General features: G+C 43.3%; 1 protein-coding gene across 32 annotated transcripts in view; it reads left to right on the plus strand.

The window, feature by feature from the left end:
* Positions 1-22,557, plus strand: part of ANK3 (ankyrin 3) — a 762,832-nt gene that overhangs the window by 575,182 nt on the left and 165,093 nt on the right. For all 32 annotated transcript variants that reach the window (XM_073685429.1, XM_073685434.1, XM_073685432.1 and 29 more), the window contains one exon: positions 11,008-11,205. In XM_073685429.1, the coding sequence (XP_073541530.1) occupies positions 11,008-11,205 (198 nt within the window). The remainder of the gene's footprint in view (positions 1-11,007; positions 11,206-22,557) is intronic.

A 22,557-nucleotide genomic window follows, 5' to 3' on the forward strand; every position in this document is an offset into this window, starting at 1 on the left:
ACCCCTTAATCACACCCAGAGGTGAGGTATGTGGACAGCCAGACCCTCCCGTCTCTCAGGCTGCCCGTAAAACCTGGGCCCGGATGCACCAAACAATCCTCTTAGTGCTCTGTGCAATAGAGCAACACTCTGTGACAACCATCTCTGTGACACATACCTCCCATCAACGATATGTCCGATAGCTGTCTTACATACCTCACCCCTCTGCCTCAAGCCTTGGGGCTTGGCACCTTCTGCTACTAGACAGGGGATTCTCGAGAGGGAATCAACATTACCATATAGCTTCCCAGCCCTATGTTCCACATGGAAGCTGAAATCCTGTACGGCTAAAAACCAGCGGGTGACCTTAGCATTTTTTTCCCCTTTTCTTCCTCATCCATCTGAGTGGGGCATGGTCTGATACTAATTTAAATTTTCGCCCTAACAGATAGTAACATAATGTGTCCACCGCCCACTTTATGGCCAAGCATTCCTTTTCTACAGTGGAATAATTCTTTTCACATGTAGATAACTTCCTACTTAGCTAGAGAACAGGGGGCTCCTCCCCATGTATTTCCTGGTAAAGGACTGCTCATAAGTCGACTTCTGAGGCGTCTGTCTGGAGTACAAATTCCCTCTTGAAGTCGGGGGCAACCAGGACTGGTTGCTTACATGGAGCCACCTTCAATCCTTGAAAGGCCGTCTCTGCCTCCATAGTCCATTTGGCCATAACTGATTTTGTCCCTTTAAGGAGGTTTGTCAGGGGTGTGGCCATCATAGCAAAATTTGGGATGAATCTCCTGTAGTATCCCACAATTCCTAGAAAGGCTCTAACCTGTTTCTTTGAGAGTGGTCTTGGCCAGTTTTGGAAGGTCCTTAAAGATGATTTCAGGGAATTAGGCTGCAAGCTGAAAGCAAGGACCTCCAAGGTGGTATTCTCTGAAATACTACCGGTACCACGTGCCACGCCAGAGAGGCAACGGGAGATTAGGGAAATAAATAAGTGGCTCAAGAACTGGTGTAGGAAGGAGGGATTTGGGTTCCTGGAGAACTGGGCCGACTTCTCAGTTGGCTACAGACTCTACGCTAGGGACCGGCTGCACCTCAATGGGGAGGGTGCAGCTGTACTGGGGCAGAAAATGGCTAGAAGGTTGGAGGAGTGTTTAAACTAGGGATTGGGGGGGGGGTATTCATTTTATAGGTGGGGAAGATAGTGCAGATAGTGACTTGGGCACAAATAAAGAAATTGGGGGTGGGGTTAGAACAGTCAATAAAGTAAGAAGGAATAGAGGTACAGAGAGATACATAAAATGCATGTACACTAATGCCAGAAGCCTCACCAACAAAATGGAAGAATTAGAATTAATTTTGTTGGAAAATAATTATGACATGGTAGGGATATCTGAGACGTGGCTGGACGAGAGCCATGGCTGGGCAGTTAATTTACAGGGCTATAGTCTGTTCAGAAATGACCGTACAAACAAGTGAGGGGGGTGTGTGTGTTTATATGTAAAAACATCCTTAAAACCCGTCTTGCGGGAGGATATATGTGAATCTAATGAAAATGTAGAGCCCCTGTGGGTGGAGATAAGGGGAGGGGGAAAAAATAATAAATTACTCATAGGGGTTTGTTATAAGTCTCCAAAAATAATGGAAGTAGCGGAGAATATCCTCGTAAAGCAAATAGATGAAGCAGCGACTCAAGGAGAAGTCATTATTATGGGAGACTTCAACTACCCTGAAATACATTGGGGGACAGAAACATGTAGTTCAAGCAAAGGTAACAGGTTTTTGACAACTATGAGAGACAATTACCTTTCACAACTGGTTCAGGACCCAACAAGAAGGGGGGCACTGCTAGACCTAATATTAACCAATAGGCCAGACCGCATATCAAATATACGAGTTGGGGGTCACTTGGGTAATAGTGATCACAAAATAATACGTTTTCATGTAACCTTTAATAAGATGTGTAGTAGAGGGGTTACAAGGACACTAAACTTCAGGAAGGCAAATTTCCAACTGTTGAGAGATGATCTTAGTGCAATAAACTGGGACGATATCCTGAGACATAAAGCTACACAAAGCAAATGGGAGACATTTATTAACATCCTGAATAGGACCTGTGCACAATATATACCCTTTGGCAATAAACATGCTATAAATAGGAGGAAACCACTATGGCTAAATAGGGCTGTAAGGGGCGCAATAAGTGACAAAAAGAAAGCAGTTAGAGAACTAAAGCAAGTAGGTAGTGATGAGGCATTAAATAAATATAGAAAATTAAATAAATGATGTAAAAAAACAAATCAAGGCAGCAAAGATTGAGGCAGAGAGAATCATTGCCAGAGAAAGTAAAAATAACCCCAAAATATTCTTTAACTACATAAATAGTAAAAAACTAAAAAATGATAGTGTTGGCCCCCTTAAAAATAGTCTGGGTGAAATGGTGGATGAGGATGAGGGAAAAGCCAATATGCTTAATGATTTTTTTTCAACCATATTTACACAAGAAAATCACATGGCAGAAAACATAATTAGTGATAACAAAAATTCTCCATTAAATGTCACTTGCTTAACCCAGCAGGAAGTACGGCGGCGTCTAAAAATCACTAAAGTTGACAAATCCCCGGGCCCGGATGGGATACACCCGCGAGTACTGCAGGAATTAAGTAACGTCATAGATAGACCATTATTTTTAATCTTTAAAGATTCCATAATAACAGGGTCTGTACCACACGACTGGTGTATAGCAAATGTGGTGCCAATATTCAAAAAGGGGACAAAAACTGAACTTGGAAATTATAGGCCAGTGAGCTTAACCTCTACTGTGGGTAAAATCCTGGAGGGTTTCCTAAGAGATGCTATAATAGAGTATCTGAAGAAGAATAACCTCATGACCCAATATCAACATGGGTTTACGAGGGACCGTTCCTGTCAGACTAATCTGATCAGTTTTTATGAGGAGGCAAGTTCTGGACTGGACCAAGGAAATGCGGTGGATGTTGTGTATATGGACTTTTCAAAAGCTTTTGATACAGTTCCACACAAAAGGTTGATACATAAAATGAGAACAATGGGGATAGGGGAAAATATATGTAAGTGGGTTAAGAATTGGCTCAGTGATAGGAAACAAAGGGTGGTTATTAATGGAAAACACTCAGACTGGGTCTCAGTTAACAGTGGGGTACCACAGGGGTCAGTATTGGGCCCCCTTCTTTTTAACATATTTATTAATGACCTTGTAGGGGGCATACAGAGTAATATTTCAATATTTGCAGATGACACTAAACTCTGCAGGGTAATAAATACAGAGGAGGACAATTTTATATTACAGGAGGATCTATGTAAACTAGAAGCTTGGGCTGATAAATGGCAAATGAGCTTTAATGGGGATAAATGTAAGGTAATGCACTTGGGCAGAGGAAATAAAATGTATAATTATATGCTTAATTGTAAAACACTGGGCAAAACTGTAACTGAAAAAGACCTGGGTGTATTGGTGGACAACAAGCTCACGTTTAGTGGCCAGTGTCAGGCTGCTGCTGCAAAGGCAAATAAAATAATGGGATGCATTAAAAGAGGCATAGATGCTCATGAGGAGAACATAATTTTACCTCTATACAAGTCACTAGTCACCACACTTAGAATACTGTGTACAGTTTTGGTCTCCGGTGTATAAAGGCCCCGTCACACTTAGCGACGCTGCAACGATCCCGACAACGATATGACCTGTCAGAGATCGTGCTGCGTCGCTATGTGGTCGCTGGCGAGCTGTCAAACAGGCAGGCTCACCAACGATCAGGGGAGCAGTGACATCGTGGAAAGAATCTTTCCACGATGTCCTGCTCCTGGTTACCAGCCTGCTGAAGCAGGAGCAGGCTGGTAACCATGATAAACATCGGGTTACTAGGGGCACACGCGCACCTAGTCACCCGTTGTTTATCATGGTTACCACTCTGCTACAGTGAGCGGGAGGTAACCGCTCACTTTAGCAGGCTCGTAACCATGATAAACAGCGGGTTACTAAGTGCGCGTGTGCCCCTAGTAACCCGATGTTTATCATGGTTACCAGCCTGATCGCTGCTCCCGCTGGTCACACACAGTGATGTGTGCTGACCAGCGGGAGGCAACGACCAAAAAATGGTCCAGGACACTTTGCAGCGATCAGCGACCTCACAGCAGGGGCCTGATCGCTGCAAAGTGTCACACATAGCGACATCACTGGTGAGGTCGCTGTTTCGTCACCAAAACCGTGACACAGCAGCGATCTCGCTAGTGAGACAGGGGCTTTAAGAAAGACATAGCTGAACTAGAGAGGGTGCAGAGATGAGCGACCAAGGTTATTAGAGGACTGGGGGTTTGCAATACCAAGACAGGTTATTACACTTGGGGTTATTTACTGTGGGAAAAAGAAGGCTTAGAGGTGATCTTATTACTATGTACAAGTATATGAGGGGACAGTACAAAGACCTTTCTACTGATCTTTTTACTCTGAGGCCAGAGACGGGGACAAGGGGGCATCTTCTATGTCTGGAGGGAAGAAGGTTTAATCATAATCACAGACGGGGATTCTTTACTGTAAGAGCAGTGAGACTATGGAACTCTCTGCCGCATGATGTTGTAATGAGTGATTCACTATTAAAATTTAAGAAGGGCATGGATGCCTTTCTTGAAAAGTATAATATTACAGGTTATATATACTAGATTCCTTGATAGGGCGTTGATCCAGGGAACTGGTCTGATTGTCGTATGGAGTCGGGAAGGAATTTTTTTCCCCAATGTGGAGCTTAGTGTTTGCCACATGTTTTTTTTTGCCTTCCGCTGGATCAACATGTTAGGCTATGGGTTGAACTAGATGGACTTAGTCTTCCTTCAACCTTAAAAACTATGTTACTATGTTACTTTACTGATTTGGGGTTTGATCTCGCCTCTACCTACTACATATCCCAGGTATTTGGCCTCTTCTTTCCTCATGGCACATTTTTTTTGATTTATCATAAGCCCAACCTTTCTAGGCGCGTCAAACACAGCCTGGACCTTTTCCAGATGACTTCCCCAGTCCGGGCTGAAGATTACAATATCGTCCAGGTATGCCACAGCGTACTTCTTATGGGGTGCGAGGATCCGGTCCATGGCCCTCTGGAAGGTGGCCGGAGCTCCTTGCTGTCCAAATGGCATCCGGACATGTTGGAAGTACCCGTCAGGCATGGAAAAAGCAGTCTTCTCCTTGGCTACCTGTGGTTATATACCTTGCCGGCCCAAGTCTCTTGATCAGCTCATTAACACGCGGCATCGGATATGTGTCGAATTTGGAGACTTCATTCAACTTTGTATAATCATTGTAGAATCTCCATTCGCCATCGGGTTTTGGAACCAGGACAATCGGGCTCGATCATCCGCTCTTAGATTCTTCAGTGACTCTGAGTTTCAACATACGACTCACTTCCTTGGAGATCAACTCCCGCTGGGCCTCGAGAATTCAATAGGGCTTCAAGTTCACCCGCACATGTGCCTCCATCAGAACCTCATATTCTATAAACTTTGTACACCCAGGCAGTTCCGAGAACAGGTCCATGTTCTTCTACAGCAATTCCCGACACTACTGTTTTTGGGCCTTTGACAGCTTCTCCGCTATTGCGACTCCTCCAACCTCAGCTTCTGGCTTGACCAGCAAACATGTAGTTTCAACAGGCTCTCTGTCTTGCCAAGGCTTGATGAGATTGACGTGGTTGCTCTGGTATGGTTTACGTCTTCCCGATTGATGAATCTTGTAATTCACTTCACCAAGCTTTTTCACCACCTCATAAGTCCCTTGCCACTTGGCCAAGAATTTACTTTCCACAGTAGGAATTAGTACGAGGACTCGGTCTCCAGGACTGAACTACCTCACTCTCGCTGTCCTCTGTGGGGCGTGACTTCGGCTTCCCTGGTTTCCTTTGCTATATCAAGGAGACCCCGCGGATGTCAGCCATACAGAAGTTCAAATGGCGAGAACCCAGTACAGGACTGTGGAACCTCTCAGATAGAGAACAACAGATATGGTAGGGGACAGTCCCAGTCGCTGCCGTCCTTTTCTATGGCCTTCGTTAGCATACTCTTAAGTGTCAAGGCCATCTGTCTGTGGATGGTACACTGATGTGCTCAGTTGGGTGATTTGCAGGGCCTTACACAATTCCCTCATCATCCTACTCATAAAGGTTGTTCCTTGGTCGGTCAGGATCTCCCTTGGTAATCCTGTCTGGGAAAAAACGTGGACCAATTCACAAACTATACTCTTTGCCGAAGAGTTTCTAAGTGGAAGTGCTTCAGGATAGCGTGTGGCATAGTCCAGGATGACCAATATATTGATGCCCACGAGCAGATTTAACCAGGGGACCGACCAAGTCCATTGCAATTTTCTCAAACGGCACTTCAGTGATGGCACGAGGGGACTTTCGAAAGTGAGAGGTCAGGGCAGTTAACTGGCACGTGGTACAGGACCTGCAATACTTTAAGATTTCCTGGTGACATCCAGGCCAATAGATACTCTGCATGATCCGTTCCTGAGATTTTTCCACCCCCAGATGGCCACCCAAGACATGTGAATGGGCCATGTCCAACACCCTTCGTGTATAGGGCTCTGGTACCAATAACTGTTCCACAAGTTCCTCCCTCAATTTCGTAACCCGGTACAATAACTCCCCACTTGGCATAAAATAGGGAAATCTCGTGTCAGACCCTGCCTCCTACGCAATACCATTTATGACTGTGACATTGTTAAATGCTTCCCTCAGAGTTAGGTCCCTATGTTGGGGCAGACCCAAAATTTTGACTGGTCACCCCTAACTCATGAATATCAGTCTCAGGAGACACTACCTCCTCATTCCCCACAAGAACATAGAAAAGGAAACCCGTCCGACTCTGGGTGTGGTGATACCTCTTTAGGGCTAACCGGTTTCGTATCTGAGCCAGTGAGCCCTGAAACCTTCCCCCACAGATCCCAAAACAAACAAAAGTCCCGGCCTATAATAATGGGGTGCAATAAATCTTGGATGACGCTGACCTTGTGGGACTCTGTACCGTGAGCCTTTTCAATGTCCACTCTGGCCACGGGGTAGTCTTTAGCATCACCATGAATGCTGCGGAGGCCAATCTTCTTTCCTGGGATCAGCTGGAGAGGAAGTGTGGCCAGACTCCCTGTGTCTAGCAGTCTAGTTTCTTGCCAACCATTTACCTTTACGGGACAAGCTTGTGGCCCCTTGCTGGGTGGACAGTTCACACTGCAGGCCGTATACGCATAGTATAAACAACGGCGTCCCAGGCTGCTGTCCATATGCTCGGAGGTCAGGGGACACCGGGGGCGGCTATATGGCCTGGGCCGTGGCATTTCCAGCATATCATATTGCTAGCAGGGACCTTTGGCATTACCTCCCCGCCCCATTGGACCTTGGACGCCCAACCCCCTTTTGGGCCTCTGCCCCCTGTTGGGACCCCCAGTATAGAGGGGGCTGCCTTCCCAAGGAACCCTCAACGCCCTGATATCTCTCGACCAGTCTGATCAGTTCATCAACGTTCTGGGGTTCACCCTGGGCAACTCAAGTCTGTATTGGCCTCGGCAGGGAATGTGCAAACCAGTCCATCACCACTAGCTCTACCATCTGCGCAGGGGTAGAGGACTCCGGCGGCAACCATTTTTGGACCAGGTGCAGTAGGTCAAACATTTGGGAACGAGGCGGTTTGTCACAGTGATACTACCAGCGGTGGACCTGCTGCGCCCAGACAGTCATTGTTACCCCCAAGCGTGCCAAAATTTCAGTTTTTAGCTTGCCATATTCCTTGGCATCTTGCAAGGCTAAGTCATAGTAAGCCTTCTGGGGCTCCCCCATCAAGTATGGCACCAGAACCTCTGCCCACTGCTCTGGCGAAAATTTCTCCCTCTCGGCGACCCTTTCAAACACAGTCAAAAAGACGTCTATATCATCACCCGGGGTCATTTTCTGAAGGGCTCCCCTTACCGCCTTTCAGATGGAGAAATCGTCCACTGACCTTGGAGTTGGAGCTGTCGCCGTGCTACAAATAGCCTCTGCGAGCAAATCAAGTTGCTGCTGAGGTTGATGGTGCTGGTCCTGTTGCTGCTGCTGCTGTAACTGGAGCTGCTGCATAAGCAGCTTACTTGTCTCCTGTTGCGCCATTTGTTGCTGCTGCTGTAACAATTGCTGGTGCTGTACCTGCTGTACAGCTGTGCTTGCACCAGATGTTTAAGCAGGTTCTCCATTTATTCTGCCGTTGCTTGCTGGCTTATGGTAGACTTCACCCAGGACATGCAGTACATCTTGTAGCAGTCACACATGTTTGCTGGGAAAGCTGCCCGCACTTCTAACACCAATTGTGGGGTTTCTACTTACTTCGGTGCGTCGTCAACTATATGTCCGGTAGCTGCCTTACACTACATGTAGTAAATGCAGGCTCTCAGTTTATGGATTGTTGTTATTCTGTAGACCAAGCTGTCTGCCTTTTTCAAGTAGAATCCCTTCCGATACAATTTGTGTTGTATCTGGAGTGATGGGATCCAGACCTATGTTACTCATGTCAGTGACAGATAGTCACTGGTGAGATATGTCATTATCTCCTGTGCCAGTGCACCAAGAAGATTGTCCAAGATAAATGTTTACACATTGTTGGATTCCTCTTAGCCCAGTCGAAGCTGGTCCTAATGGAAAATGACAAGATTAAAAAACAGTTGAGCCTGCCTTGTGCTGTACTTGGATCCCACTTCACTCCATCACTGCCGAGACCAGCTGAGTATGAAGTCCTATTGCCAAATTTCCATGGTAAAAATATCCGAATTAGCTCTTTCTTGAGGGGAAGGAAAATCTCATTGCAATCAGTTGCAAGTAGCTAAAGGTGCCATACACATTAGACTAATGTTGGCTGAATCCACCAATGTCAACCTAATCTGCTGACAGTCTATTGTGTATGGGGCCTCAAAACTCTCCCCCAACAGATGATGTTGGGGGAGAGAATGATCCAGTATGTCCGATTTCTCTTAGATAAACCACCACCGGCGGAGTCAGGCATGGGCTCTGACAGAGAACACAAGAGCGTCCGGCTGAGTTGAGTGGTCCTTTGTGTGCTGGTCCTTTGATAGCTGTTGGGTTAGCCATCATCCATCCAGCAGCTATCTATTGTGTATGAGAGGCTTGAGTCAATGTCCAACCCCATAATGAGCTTTGCAACATGGCTTGGGCAATTAGTTAATCCAGACACTAATCTACAGACACCTGTTTTGGGGTAATTGTCCCTCATCAGTACCGAGCAGTGTTTGGCATGGTTAATAAAATCCCCAGATTATTTGGGGTAAAGGGGAGGTTCCTCTTTTAAGGATATTGTCAAATGTATTCAATGCATATTGAATTTGTCATTTCAGACTGTTATCATGATCTGAAGATCTCTTCTGACAATAAATAATAATATAATAAATAATAAATATACTCCATCTCTCACCTGTCACATTGCGCAGTTCCCTCAGGTACTGGTCACTCTCCAGGACCCTTCCGCATCTCCGACACTTACAATTCTTTGCACAACATCATGACGTGCTTTACACTGTGACGTTATGATGAGGTGAGGTCTGGTCACACAGCAATTCACAACCAATAACACATTAGTGGGAGTTCTAGAATATGGGATATGATAGGTATAAAAGTGAGGTCTGATCTCAGGACCTCACTGATCAGCAGAAAGAAGTGGCCATGTTGCTCTCTGGAGTTCCGCCATGCCTTCCCAGGGACAACCTTGTCCATATGGACGTGTCTCGTACTTCCAGGTCTTATTTAATTGAGTTGGGTAAGTTGCAGTTCCCGATGCACATGAAGAAATCTATGAAGGGGATGTTATCTTCTGCTCCCCATATCAAGGAACTGTCCAAGTAGCAGCATCACATTTTATGCCAAAAAACAATGACAAACAAATACATGTTCTTTATTATTGTTTTTTATTCATGTTTTTAACTTTCTTTGTATCATTATATATTAATTGTCACTATTCGACACAAAACATGTATTCACATTTTGTTGGCACCTTCTACCATGTGAAATAAAAAATTCCCTATGATAAATATTGACATTAATTGATCAGATATTCCAGCATTTAACCAAAACAGAGTCATTCTTAAATGTTCGTTGTGTCAGGAATTTCCCCACAGTCCTAATGTAATTTCTATCTGGGAGGTGTCATGTATAGCAATGCATATTCTGATCATCCTGATTTGTGAATAAAATGCCAATCTTACAGTGAAGACTGGCACCCACAGGAGAAAACAGGGGAAAGAGATCAGGAGCAAAAGCGGATCTTGAATGGGGAACATTTTCGGTTGTCACCAAGAATATTCTACCTGTGCAGAAGTAATATTCTATATGTGCAGAAGACCACGATGAAAAGAGTCTTAAAGGGAATTTTGCCACCTAATCTGAGAGCAGCATAATGTAGAGATCCTGATTCCAGTGATGTGTCAGTTATGTGCTCTTAATGAAGTTTTGATAAAAATCATTATTTGATCAGAAGGAGATTATCACTAGAGGACTAGTAAACCTGCTCCCAAGTAGACCTCCATATTTATGAGCTCTGTATAACCCCTGTATAGCTTTTTGTGTACACTGTGCATAGGCAGAAAGCTTCCAATCAGTGGTGTGGGCGGGGTTATACAGGGCTCCACTTTCAGACATCTGGGAGATCTGCAGGAGATAAAACTGGGATTTTATCAAAATTACAGCAAGCAGCTCAGTAAGTGATACATCTCTGGAATCAGTGTCTCTTCCCCTACATTTATGCTACTCTCAAATGGGGTACCAAAACCTGGTGACAGATTCCCTTTAAAATACAGTATGTGTATGAGAGATGGTTTTCCAGTGTGTCTTTCATTAAAATGTTAAAATATGAAGAGCGTTGGGTTACATACAGCCAAACCTCCATGGATCTCTAAGTAACAGGAGAAGAGTGTTGGAAGCTTTTGCTGACGGGTAATTCATCCTGCTTGTTTGTTTACAGAACGGACTGTCACCATTGCACATGGCAACCCAAGGAGATCACCTGAACTGTGTCCAGCTCTTGCTGATGCACAACGTACCTGTAGACGATGTCACCAATGACTATCTGACTGCACTACACGTTGCCGCACACTGCGGCCACTACAAGGTTGCTAAAGTCTTGCTGGATAAGAAAGCCAATCCTAACGCCAAAGCACTGGTGAGTAGTACTTAGAACTCAAGCTTGGTTTATTTACTATTCTCTTTATATCTATTTAAGTTACAAAGTCGAAGTCTAACTTCACAGCCAAAGCCCACAGGGTGGTGCGTGTGGGACGCCATTATTAAGGCTAGAAGGACTTTTTTAGGAATGTAGGAAAAGTTAAACTAAAAGTTGTTCTGATCCCTGATAATGCTAATCATTGTAACAATGTCCAGCCCTGGTTTCTTTGTACTTGGCAGAAAGGAAACAACCCCTTTAAGGGGAGGAGGGGGACGTCATTTTATTACAAGGGGTGTATATGATTATACTCAAGGGAACTTCAAGGGGTGTATGTGATTATACTTCGAGGAGGTGCCATTTTACAACAATAGGTGCATGTGATTATACTATGAATGTGATTCATATATACAACACCCCTTGTAGTAAAATAATACCTCCCCCAACCCCAGGAACATACTCATACATGTACAAGCATATGCTATGCAGTGACTATTTTCCCCTCCACCGTCTCGCCCCCCTCCCCATTTCTAGTAACAATAGCAGATATATTTTTTATTAAAAAAAACAAATCCTTGATGGGCTATCTAGCCCCCTCACATTTCTCCCTTTCAGATCCAAATTATCCTTTATGAGTGACCTTACACACAATGACACTTAAACAGTGCAGTGGAATTCACTCTGCTAAAGTAAACTTGATGCTGCTCCTGCTTTCCCTTCTTTTTGACTAGACTGGCTACATTTGTGACTCATGCACTGTCACAGGCAAAGCAGGCTGAACCTGCTGGGAGGCAGCCAGGCCACAGCAGAGCAGAGGATATTTCCCCTGCCCTCACACACCTCTCTGCTGGGCAGCGTAATAGCATGAGAGGCGGGGTAGAAAAATAGTTACCATGATATCACAGTTTAGAGATGGTACAGACAGTGATGTCACAGTACAGGGATGATAAACACAGTGATGTGACAGTACAGGGATGATATACACAGTGATGTCACAGTACAGGGATGATAAACACAATGATGTCACAGTACAGGGATGATATACACAATGATGTCACAGTACAGGGATGATATACACAATGATGTCACAGTACAGGGATGATAAACACAGTGATGTCACAGTACAGAGATGATAAACACAGTGATGTCACAGTACAGGGATGATAAACACAGTGATGTCACAGTACAGAGATGATAAACACAGTGATGTCACAGTACAGGGATGATATACACAGTGATGTCACAGTACAGGGATGATATACACAATGATGTCACAGTACAGGGATGATATACACAATGATATCACAGTACAGGGATGATAAACACAGTGATGTCACAGTACAGAGATGATAAACACAGTGATGTCACAGTACAGGGATGATAAACACAGTGATGTCACAGTACAGAGATGATAAACACAGTGATGTCACAGTACAGGGATGATATACACAGTGATGTCACAGTACAGGGATGATAAACACAGTGATGTCACAGTACAGGGATGATAAACACAGTGATGTCACAGTACAGGGATGATATACACAGTGATGTCACAGTACAGGGATGATATACACAATGATGTCACAGTACAGGGATGATATACACAATGATATCACAGTACAGGGATGATAAACACAGTGATGTCACAGTACAGAGATGATAAACACAGTGATGTCACAGTACAGGGATGATAAACACAGTGATGTCACAGTACAGAGATGATAAACACAGTGATGTCACAGTACAGGGATGATATACACAGTGATGTCACAGTACAGAGATGATAAACACAGTGATGTCACAGTACAGGGATGATATACACAGTGATGTCACAGTACCGGGATGATAAACACAGTGATGTCACAGTACAGGGATGATATACACAATGATGTCACAGTACAGGGATGATATACACAATGATGTCACAGTACTTGGTTGATAAACACAGTGATGTCACAGTACAGAGATGGTATACACAGTGATGTCCTTATCCTACAACCCCAAACAGTTATTCAGCACTTTTAACTCTCTCCTCCACCCTCCACTGCCCCCTCCGACCTCCATCATCTCTGCTGAGGAGTTTGCCACACACTTCAAAAACAAGATTGACCAAACATGGCTAGTCTTTACTGTCCGACCAACACAACCCCTTTGTTTCCCAGACCATTGCCCTTCCCCCATAACATCCCTTTCCAACATCACAGAAGGAGACCTCACTCGTCTCCTCTCCAATTTACACCTCACCACTTGTGCACTGGACCCCATCCCATCCCACCTCCTCCCCAACCTCACCCTCACACTCATCCCATCTCTAACCCATCTCTTCAACCTATCACTAACTTCTGGTACCTTCCCGCTGCCTTCAAACATGCCACAATCACGCCCATCCTCAAAAAGCCATCCTTCGACCCAACCGTCTTGTCCAGCTATCGCCCCATATCTCTGCTCCCATTTGCCTCCAAACTGCTTGAGCAACACGTTCACGCTGAACTTTCCTCTCACTTCTCATCTAATTCTCTCTTCGACAACCGATAATCTGGCTTCCGCCCCCACCATTCCACCCCAACTGCCCTTACCAAAATTACTAAGTACTTACTTACAGCCAAAGCTAACAGGCAATTCTCTGTGCTCCTTCTTCTTGACCTGTCCTCTGCCTTTGACACAGTTGACCACTGCCTCCTACTACCTTGCCCTATGTTGAATCTCCTCATACCTTTCTAACCGCACATTTAGCATCTCCCACTCCCACGCTACCTCATCACCCCACCCCCTCTCTGTTGGAGTCCCTCATGGCTCTGTCCTATGACCCCTACTCTTCTCAATCTATACCCTTGGCCTGGGACAGCTCATAAAATCCCATGGATTCCAATACCATCTGTACGCTGATGACACCCAGATCTGCCTCTCTGGTCCAGATGTCACCTCTCTGCTGTCCAGAATTCCAGCATGTCTATCAGCCATATCCTCCTTCTCCTCTCACTTCCTCAAGCTCAATGTTGACAAAACTGAACTCATCATCTTTCCCCCATCTCGCATATCTTCCCCACCTAATCTTTCTATTACAATAAATGACACCACACTTTCCCCAGTACCGGCAATAAGCTGCCTCGGAGTAACCCTTAACTCTGCCCTGTCCTTCAAACCCTACATCCAAGCTCTCGCCACCTCCTGTCGCCTGCAGCTCAAAAACATTTCCAGAATCCGTCCTTTCCTCAACCCTCAATCTACTAAACTGCTTTTGCATGCCCTCATCATATCCCGCCTCGACTACTGTAACATCCTTCTCTGTGGCCTACCTGCTAACACTCTCGCACCCCTCCAATCCATCCTTAACTCTACTGCGCGAATAGTTCATCTCTCGCCTCGCTACTCCTCTGCTACCCCTCTTTGCAAATCCCTTCACTGGCTCCCATTTCCCCAGAGTATCAAGTTCAAACTACTAACACTGACCTACAAAGCCATCCATAACCTCTCTCCTCCGTACATCTCTGAACTAATCTCCCGATATATTCCCTCACGTAACCTCCGGTCCTCCCAACACCTCCTTCTCTCCTCCACACTTATTCGTTCCTCAGGCAATCGCCTCCAAAATTTCTCCCGAATATCCCCCGTCCTATGGAATTCTGTGCCTCAACACGTCCGATTATCCGCCACACTTGGATCCTTCAGACGGAACCTAAAAACCCATCTCTTCAAACAAGCTTACAGCCTGCCATGACCTTGCTTGCTGCCCCCTCAACCAACAACACCGGAGCTACTGCAACCCCTCAGCCTACTGTCTCCTTCCCCATTCCTGTAGAATGTAAGCTCACAAGGGCAGGGTCCTCTTCCCTCCGTACCAGTCTATCATTGTTTAATTTTGTTTACTGTAAGTGATCTCTGTATCTGGTATGTAACCCCTCCTTATGTACAGCGCCATGGAATCAATGGCGCTATATAAATCAATAATAATAATAATGTCACAGTACAGGGATGATATACACAGTGATGTCACAGTACAGGGATGATATACACAGTGATGTCACAGTACAGAGATGATAAACACAGTGATGTCACAGTGCTGGCATAATATACTCAGTGATGTCACAGTACAGGGATGATATACACAGTGATGTCACAGTGCTGGCATAATATACTCAGTGATGTCACAGTACAGGGATGATATACACAGTGATGTCACAGTACAGGGATGATATACACAATGATGTCACAGTACAGGGATGATATACACAGTGATGTCACAATACAGGGATGATATACACAATGATGTCACAGTACAGGGATGATATACACAGTGATGTCACAGTACAGGGATGATATACACAGTGATGTCACAGTACAGGGATAATACACACAGTGATGTCACAGTACAGGGATGATATACACAATGATGTCACAGTACAGGGATGATATACACAGTGATGTCACAGTACAGGGATGATATACACAGTGATGTCACAGTACAAGGATAATACACACAGTGATGTCACAGTACAGGGATGATATACACAGTGATGTCACAGTGCAGGGATGATATACACAGTGATGTCACAGTACAAGGATAATACACACAGTGATGTCACAGTACAAGGATAATACACACAGTGATGTCACAGTACAGGGATGATATACACAATGATGTCACAGTACAGAAATGATAAACACAGTGACGTCACAGTACAGGGATAATGCACACAGTGATGTCACAGTACAGGGATGATATACACAGTGATGTCACAGTACAGGGATAATACACACAGTGATGTCACAGTACAGGGATGATATACACAGTGATGTCACAGTACAGGGATGAAGCACACAGTGATGTCACAGTACAGGGATGATATACACAATGATGTCACAGTACAGGGATGATATACACAATGATGTCACAGTACAGAGATGATAAACACAGTGACGTCACAGTACTGGGATAATATACTCAGTGATGTCACAGTACAGGGATGATATACACAATGATGTCACAGTACAGAGATGATAAACACAGTGATGTCACAGTACTGGGATAATATACTCAGTGATGCCACAGTACAGGGATGATATACACAGTGATGTCACAGTACAGGGATGATATACACAGTGATGTCACAGTACAGAGATGATAAACACAGTGATGTCACAGTACTGGGATAATATACTCAGTGATGTCACAGTACTGGGATAATATACTCAGTGATGTCACAGTACTGGGATAATATAATCAGTGATGTCACAGTACAGGGATGATATACACAGTGATGTCACAGTACAGGGATGATATACACAGTGATGTCACAGTACAGGGATAATATACACAATGATGTCACAGTACAGAGATGATAAACACAGTGATGTCACAGTACTGGGATAATATACACAGTGATGTCACAGTACAGGGATGATATACACAGTGATGTCACAGTACAGGGATGATATACACAATGATGTCACAGTACAGAGATGATAAACACAGTGATGTCACAGTACTGGGATAATATACACAGTGATGTCACAGTACAGGGATGATATACACAGTGATGTCACAGTACAGGGATGATATACACAATGATGTCACAGTACAGGGATGATATACACAGTGATGTCACAGTACAGGGATGATATACACAGTGATGTCACAGTACAGGGATGATATACACAATGATGTCACAGTACAGAGATGATAAACACAGTGATGTCACAGTACTGGGATAATATACACAATGATGTCACAGTACAGGGATGATATACACAATGATGTCACAGTACAGGGATGATATACACAGTGATGTCACAGTACAGGGATGATATACACAGTGATATCACAGTACAGGGATGATATACACAGTGATGTCACAGTACAGGGATGATATACACAGTGATGTCACAGTACAGAGATGATATACACAGTGATGTCACAGTACAGGGATGATATACACAGTGATGTCACAGTACTGGGATGATATACACAGTGATGTCACAGTACAGGGATGATATACACAGTGATGTCACAGTACTGGGATGATATACACAGTGATGTCACAGTACAGGGATGATATACACAGTGATGTCACAGTACAGGGATGATATACACAGTGATGTAACAGTAGATAATGCACAGAGGTCATTCACAGTGAAGTATTTTACAGGGATACTAGACAATGACGCCACAAAGCAGAAATAACAGACACATGCCACAGTCTAGGGATAATAAACAGTGTAGTTCATATGATCGGGATTTCTGCACTCAGTGGTATCACAGTATGGGATACATGTGCACAAGAATGCCACAGAACAAATATACCAGCACAGAACTGGGATAATGAACATAATGATCTCACCGGTAATAATGTAGTGATGTCACAGCGCTGATGTCATAAACACAGTGATAAGGTTGAAGCACAGTGCACATGTAATAAACCTTGTCCCACTACACATAATAATATATTCGGTCGTAGATGTGCAGTCATTGTGTCTTTCCTACACTGGGCAGATACAAAATGGTGCCTGCATCATAGCTGCTCACTGGTTCAGTGTGTCGGGTGTAACCTTGACAGTGGATTGTCACTATGGCACGGATGCTGTTAGCACAGACTGACACATCGTTGAGCACGGAGTCCATCACCAATGTTCCTTGTTATATTTTGTTATGGAGTCAGCACTTCCAGGGTGTCCGCTTGCATTAATGCCCAGTTATGGAGATATTAGAGAGATTTGTGGGCACACAGTATGTGACAAGCCAATCAAACTAATAGTCAAGTTTGGGGGAATGTTTAAGAAAAGCCTTTGAACACTTATAAACAAGTGACATTTTTCAAATCTTGCAATCAGAAGTTTTGACACCAACTTCATTAATGTAAAATATTCCTATTTTATACAAGTCAGTACGTCTTGTCTTGTTCTCCTCTCCTCTCGGTGACTTGTAGTCACTTCTATGGATGTGATTTATTATTTATATCTGTCGTCTGTGATTTCTTTTTAACTATAACACATTACAGTGCATTCAGTAACTTTCTAGTTGCTCATCTTTGTGTGCCAAGCAGTCTGCGGATTTGCAAGACAACGCTCAATTTTTCAGACCCATTTTCGGGATGTCGGATATATCTCTGCCCTGGGTAGTGGTGTACAAGGGGTTCTTTCATTATTAAAAAGTGCTCATTCAGACGTATAAGCTCCATGTACTGCCGCACACTCTGCCGGACTGTATGTGTACAGAGATCTTCTACCTTGGGAGCAATGCTTCTAGAGTGCCCCTACAATAATGCTTTTCCAGTGTCTCTGAATTTCAGTGGTGGAACTTCATACCTATAGGGAACCTGTCAGTATGTTTTAACATATGGAAGTAGTTGTATGCAGGCTTGGACTGGCCCAGCGGAGAACAGGAGAATCCTCCGGTGGGCCCCTGTGCAAGAGTGGCCACCACCCTCTTATATGAGCAGTACCTGGCACTATATACTTGAATCACTATGTATGAAAAGTAGGTACCTGGAGTTGGTTACTGGTGGGCCCTTGGGATATTTTGATTCGTTCAGACAATTCTGCATGCGGTCATACCAAATGACTTTATTTTATTTTTTTATTTTGTATGTTTTGCAATTTACATTTTAGGAAAAGAGGAGACTGATCCAGTAAGACTGGTTTTTCGTAGGCCGGTCTTAATGAGTTTGGTGCAGGAGTAAGACGAGCCTAATTTATTAAAAGGTGCATGCTGCAATCTTGACACTGCCGTGCGCCTCACCAGAAATGTATCTCCAGTCATAGACTTCCCATTGTTCCCCTTGACTATTCTGGGTTTTTTGTTTTGTTTTTATCCACCACACGGTTCCAGAAATATGGGCCTATTTATTTTGTGCTACTTTTGACGGTGTTTAACAAGGAATCATGTCCTCCAGGATTCCTGGCGGCATGTCTTTAGGCTGCCCTGCATTATTACTCTGCAAGCAATGTCCCCTTGGTAAAGGCCATAAAAATTAACAAGAAATAAAAAGGACTATATCTCTGAAATGGTATGGTGGAGTAAAAAAAAAATAAATAAAAAACCTGAGTACTCAGGAGAGCAGCGGGAATAAAATAAAAGCAAAAACTATACAATTTTGACCTGGTGATAGGTCCTCACAAAAGGTATTACATTAGATAGCAATCCTATATCCAGGCAGCGGCATTTAATTTGTGCAAAAAGGATGGGTGTAATAAGACCTACCCATTGGCGCCCCTGTCACGTGATCACGAGGCGCTGATGGTTTGTCTCCTATGAATGCCGGCCCGCTATGTGTAACACAGGCAATCGGATGATCGTAGCTTCAGCTCTCCTAAGGAGACTATTGATGCAAGAAAAAAGTAAAAAAAAAATGTTTTAAAAAAATATATAAAACTTCAAATCACCCCCCTTTGCCCCATTCAAAATAAAACAATAAAAATGTGGATTTTTTTTTTCACCACTTAAATAAAAAAGAACCTATACATGTTTAGTATTGGCGAACTAGTAATGACCTGGAGAATCATAATGGCAGGTCAGTTTTAGTATTTAGGGAACATGGTAAATTAAAAACCCAAAAAACAATTGTGGAATAACACTTTTTTTTTACAATTTCACCGCAATTTAATTTTGTTTCCTGTTTTCCAGTACACTATATGGTAAAATCAATGGGATCATTAAAAGGTACAACTCATCCCGCAAAAAACAAGCCCTCATATGGCTATATTGTCAGAAAAATTAAAAAGTTATGGCTCTGGGAAGATGGGGACCAAAAAACGAAAACACAAAAACGGAAAATCGCAAGGTTGTGAATAGGATAAAAAGGGGTTGTCCATATAGTGAACATCCACATTAAACTCAGATAATCCATTTCATTGCATAAAAGGAGTTTTCCATTTTTTTTTTAAATGATGTGCAAGTGGTTTACATGTAGAAAATAATGCATATTTTGGGCAGCATGGTGGCTCAGTGGTTAGCACTGTAGTCTTGCAGCGCTGGGGTCCTGGATTCAAATCCCACCAAGGACAACATCTGCAAGGAGTTTGTATGTTTTCCGCATGTTTGCGTGGGTTTCCTCCCACACTCCAAAGACATACTGATAGGGAATGTAGATTGTGAACCCCAATGGGGACAGAGATGATGTCTGTAAAGCGCTGTGGAATTAATGGCGCTATATAGTAAAAAAAAAATAATAGTAAAGTATAAAAAATATTTTGGTTCCTAGTAACATTTTGTGTTTATTCTGTTTTTTGTATTTTATCATATAAACCTTCAGCTTGTGCCGCAATTTAGCAATTATCATTATCTCACAATTTATCAATCATCGTTATCTCCCAGTTTGTAAATAATCAGCATTTTCTCCTCATTACATCCCCTAATTATAGCATCGCCGGTAATCAGCTCATCACTATGGAGTCATATTTTGATGAGATGCTATAATTGGAGAATAAGGGTCAGGCCTTACATCTTCATCTCAATGACATGTATGAAGTAAAGATGCAAACCGCTCAAATGATTGGCTGACTTGTCATAGATGACTTGATCTGGCCAAGTCGCCCACCGTAACATGGCCAATACAGGGGGTCCTCCTGTGAAAGGACATATAACAGGTATAGGAGCTGTTTTATTGAAGGAATTCCCTGTTAATGTTTTTTTATTGCTGTATTCCAGCCATTGTGCAATTAAGGCGTTATTTTGCCTTTTTACTTGTCCTTACTCATAAGGGAAGTTTTTGTTATTGTAGATGTTTTGGAGTTTTGCTATTTTTCTTTTTTAGTTATATGTGTTTTGTAATTCTCCATATAATTCAGTCATCGTCCTCCTCATTACACATGAATGCTCTTAATTCCAGAAATTGAAAGCGCAAAGCAAGAGGGAGTATGAAGAGGTATCATGTGCTAATCTGTATCCTGTTATTACTAAGCATCCAGGACTGACACACCATGGGTCACATTAGTACTAAAATTGATGGGCTTATCTATAGTTTTACTGTATTTCTTTCCTCTGTGTTTTCCAATTGCTAAGTATTAGGGTTGATTATAGTATTACAATCACAGCATTATATCCCTTCCTTTAATTCATATCCTCTCCTCTCCCTTGGCTGAAGTTGATGGAAATATGTCTTTATTCAACCATACCAACTACATAACTTCTTGTTACATATTATGTCAATGTTACAAGTTCTCTCCAAATCAATGAAAACATTAAAGTTAAATCCAAAATCCTGGGCTTATTAGGGGATTTTAGCTCCGTGTCATAAAACCAGACCTGTAAGCACCATACAAATATTAATAAGAAATAATCAGTGCATAATTTTGGTACTAAAACATAATTATGATAAACAATGGAGTTTGTGGCCAATATACCTGTTGGAAGTCTTAAAGGGGTTGTCCAGGCTTGGGGTTAAAGTCTGCAGTCACTCTATATGACTGCAGACCTGTGAATCCCCACAGCACGCACAGTGCACGCTGTCAGCATTCTCCGGTGCCGGCGCCAGGAGCTGACTGCAAGTATGCCATTTGCATACATGCCGTCACATGCAGACTAGACATGTGTGGTCTCACTCAATACCAGTGAATTGAGCAAGACTGGACATGTCTAGTTGGAATGTGGCCAGAAGTATGCAAATTGCATATTTGTGGGCACATGATCACCCGCTCTCGGTAACAGCACCATAGAATCCTGACTTTGGACACACCTTCTCATTTAAAGATTTTTCTGTATTTTCATGACTATGAAAATTGTACATTCACACTGAAGGCATCAAAACTATGAATTAACACATGTGGAATTATATACTTAACAAAAAAGTGTGAAACAACTGAAAATATGTCTTATATTCTAGGTTCTTCAAAGTAGCCACCTTTTGCTTTGATGACTGCTTTGCACACTCTTGGCATTCTCTTGATGAGCTTCAAGAGGTAGTCACCGGAAATGGTTTTCACTTCACAGGTGTGCCCTGTCAGGTTTAATAAGTGGGATTTCTTGCCTTATAAATGGGGATGGGACCATCAGTTGTGTTGTGCAGAAGTCTGGTGGATACACAGCTGATAGTCCTACTGAATAGACTGTCAGAATTTGTATTATGGCAAGAAAAAAGCAGCTAAGTAAAGAAAAACGAGTGGCCATCATTACTTTAAGAAATGAAGGTCAGTCAGTGTGAAAAATTGGGCAAACTTTGAAAGTGTCCCCAAGTGCAGTTGCAAAAACCATCAAGCGCTACAAAGAAACTGGCTCACATGAGGACCGCCCCAGGAAAGGAAGACCAAGAGTCACCTCTGCTTCTGAGGATAAGTTTATCCGAATCACCAGCCTCAGAAATCGCAGGTTAACAGCAGCTCAGATTAGAGACCAGGTCAATGCCACACAGAGTTCTAGCA

The sequence above is a fragment of the Phyllobates terribilis genome, unplaced genomic scaffold, assembly GCF_046119375.1.
Source record: "Phyllobates terribilis strain yellow unplaced genomic scaffold, ASM4611937v1 Scaffold_5__5_contigs__length_657084704, whole genome shotgun sequence".
NCBI classification, from domain to species: Eukaryota; Metazoa; Chordata; class Amphibia; order Anura; family Dendrobatidae; genus Phyllobates; species Phyllobates terribilis.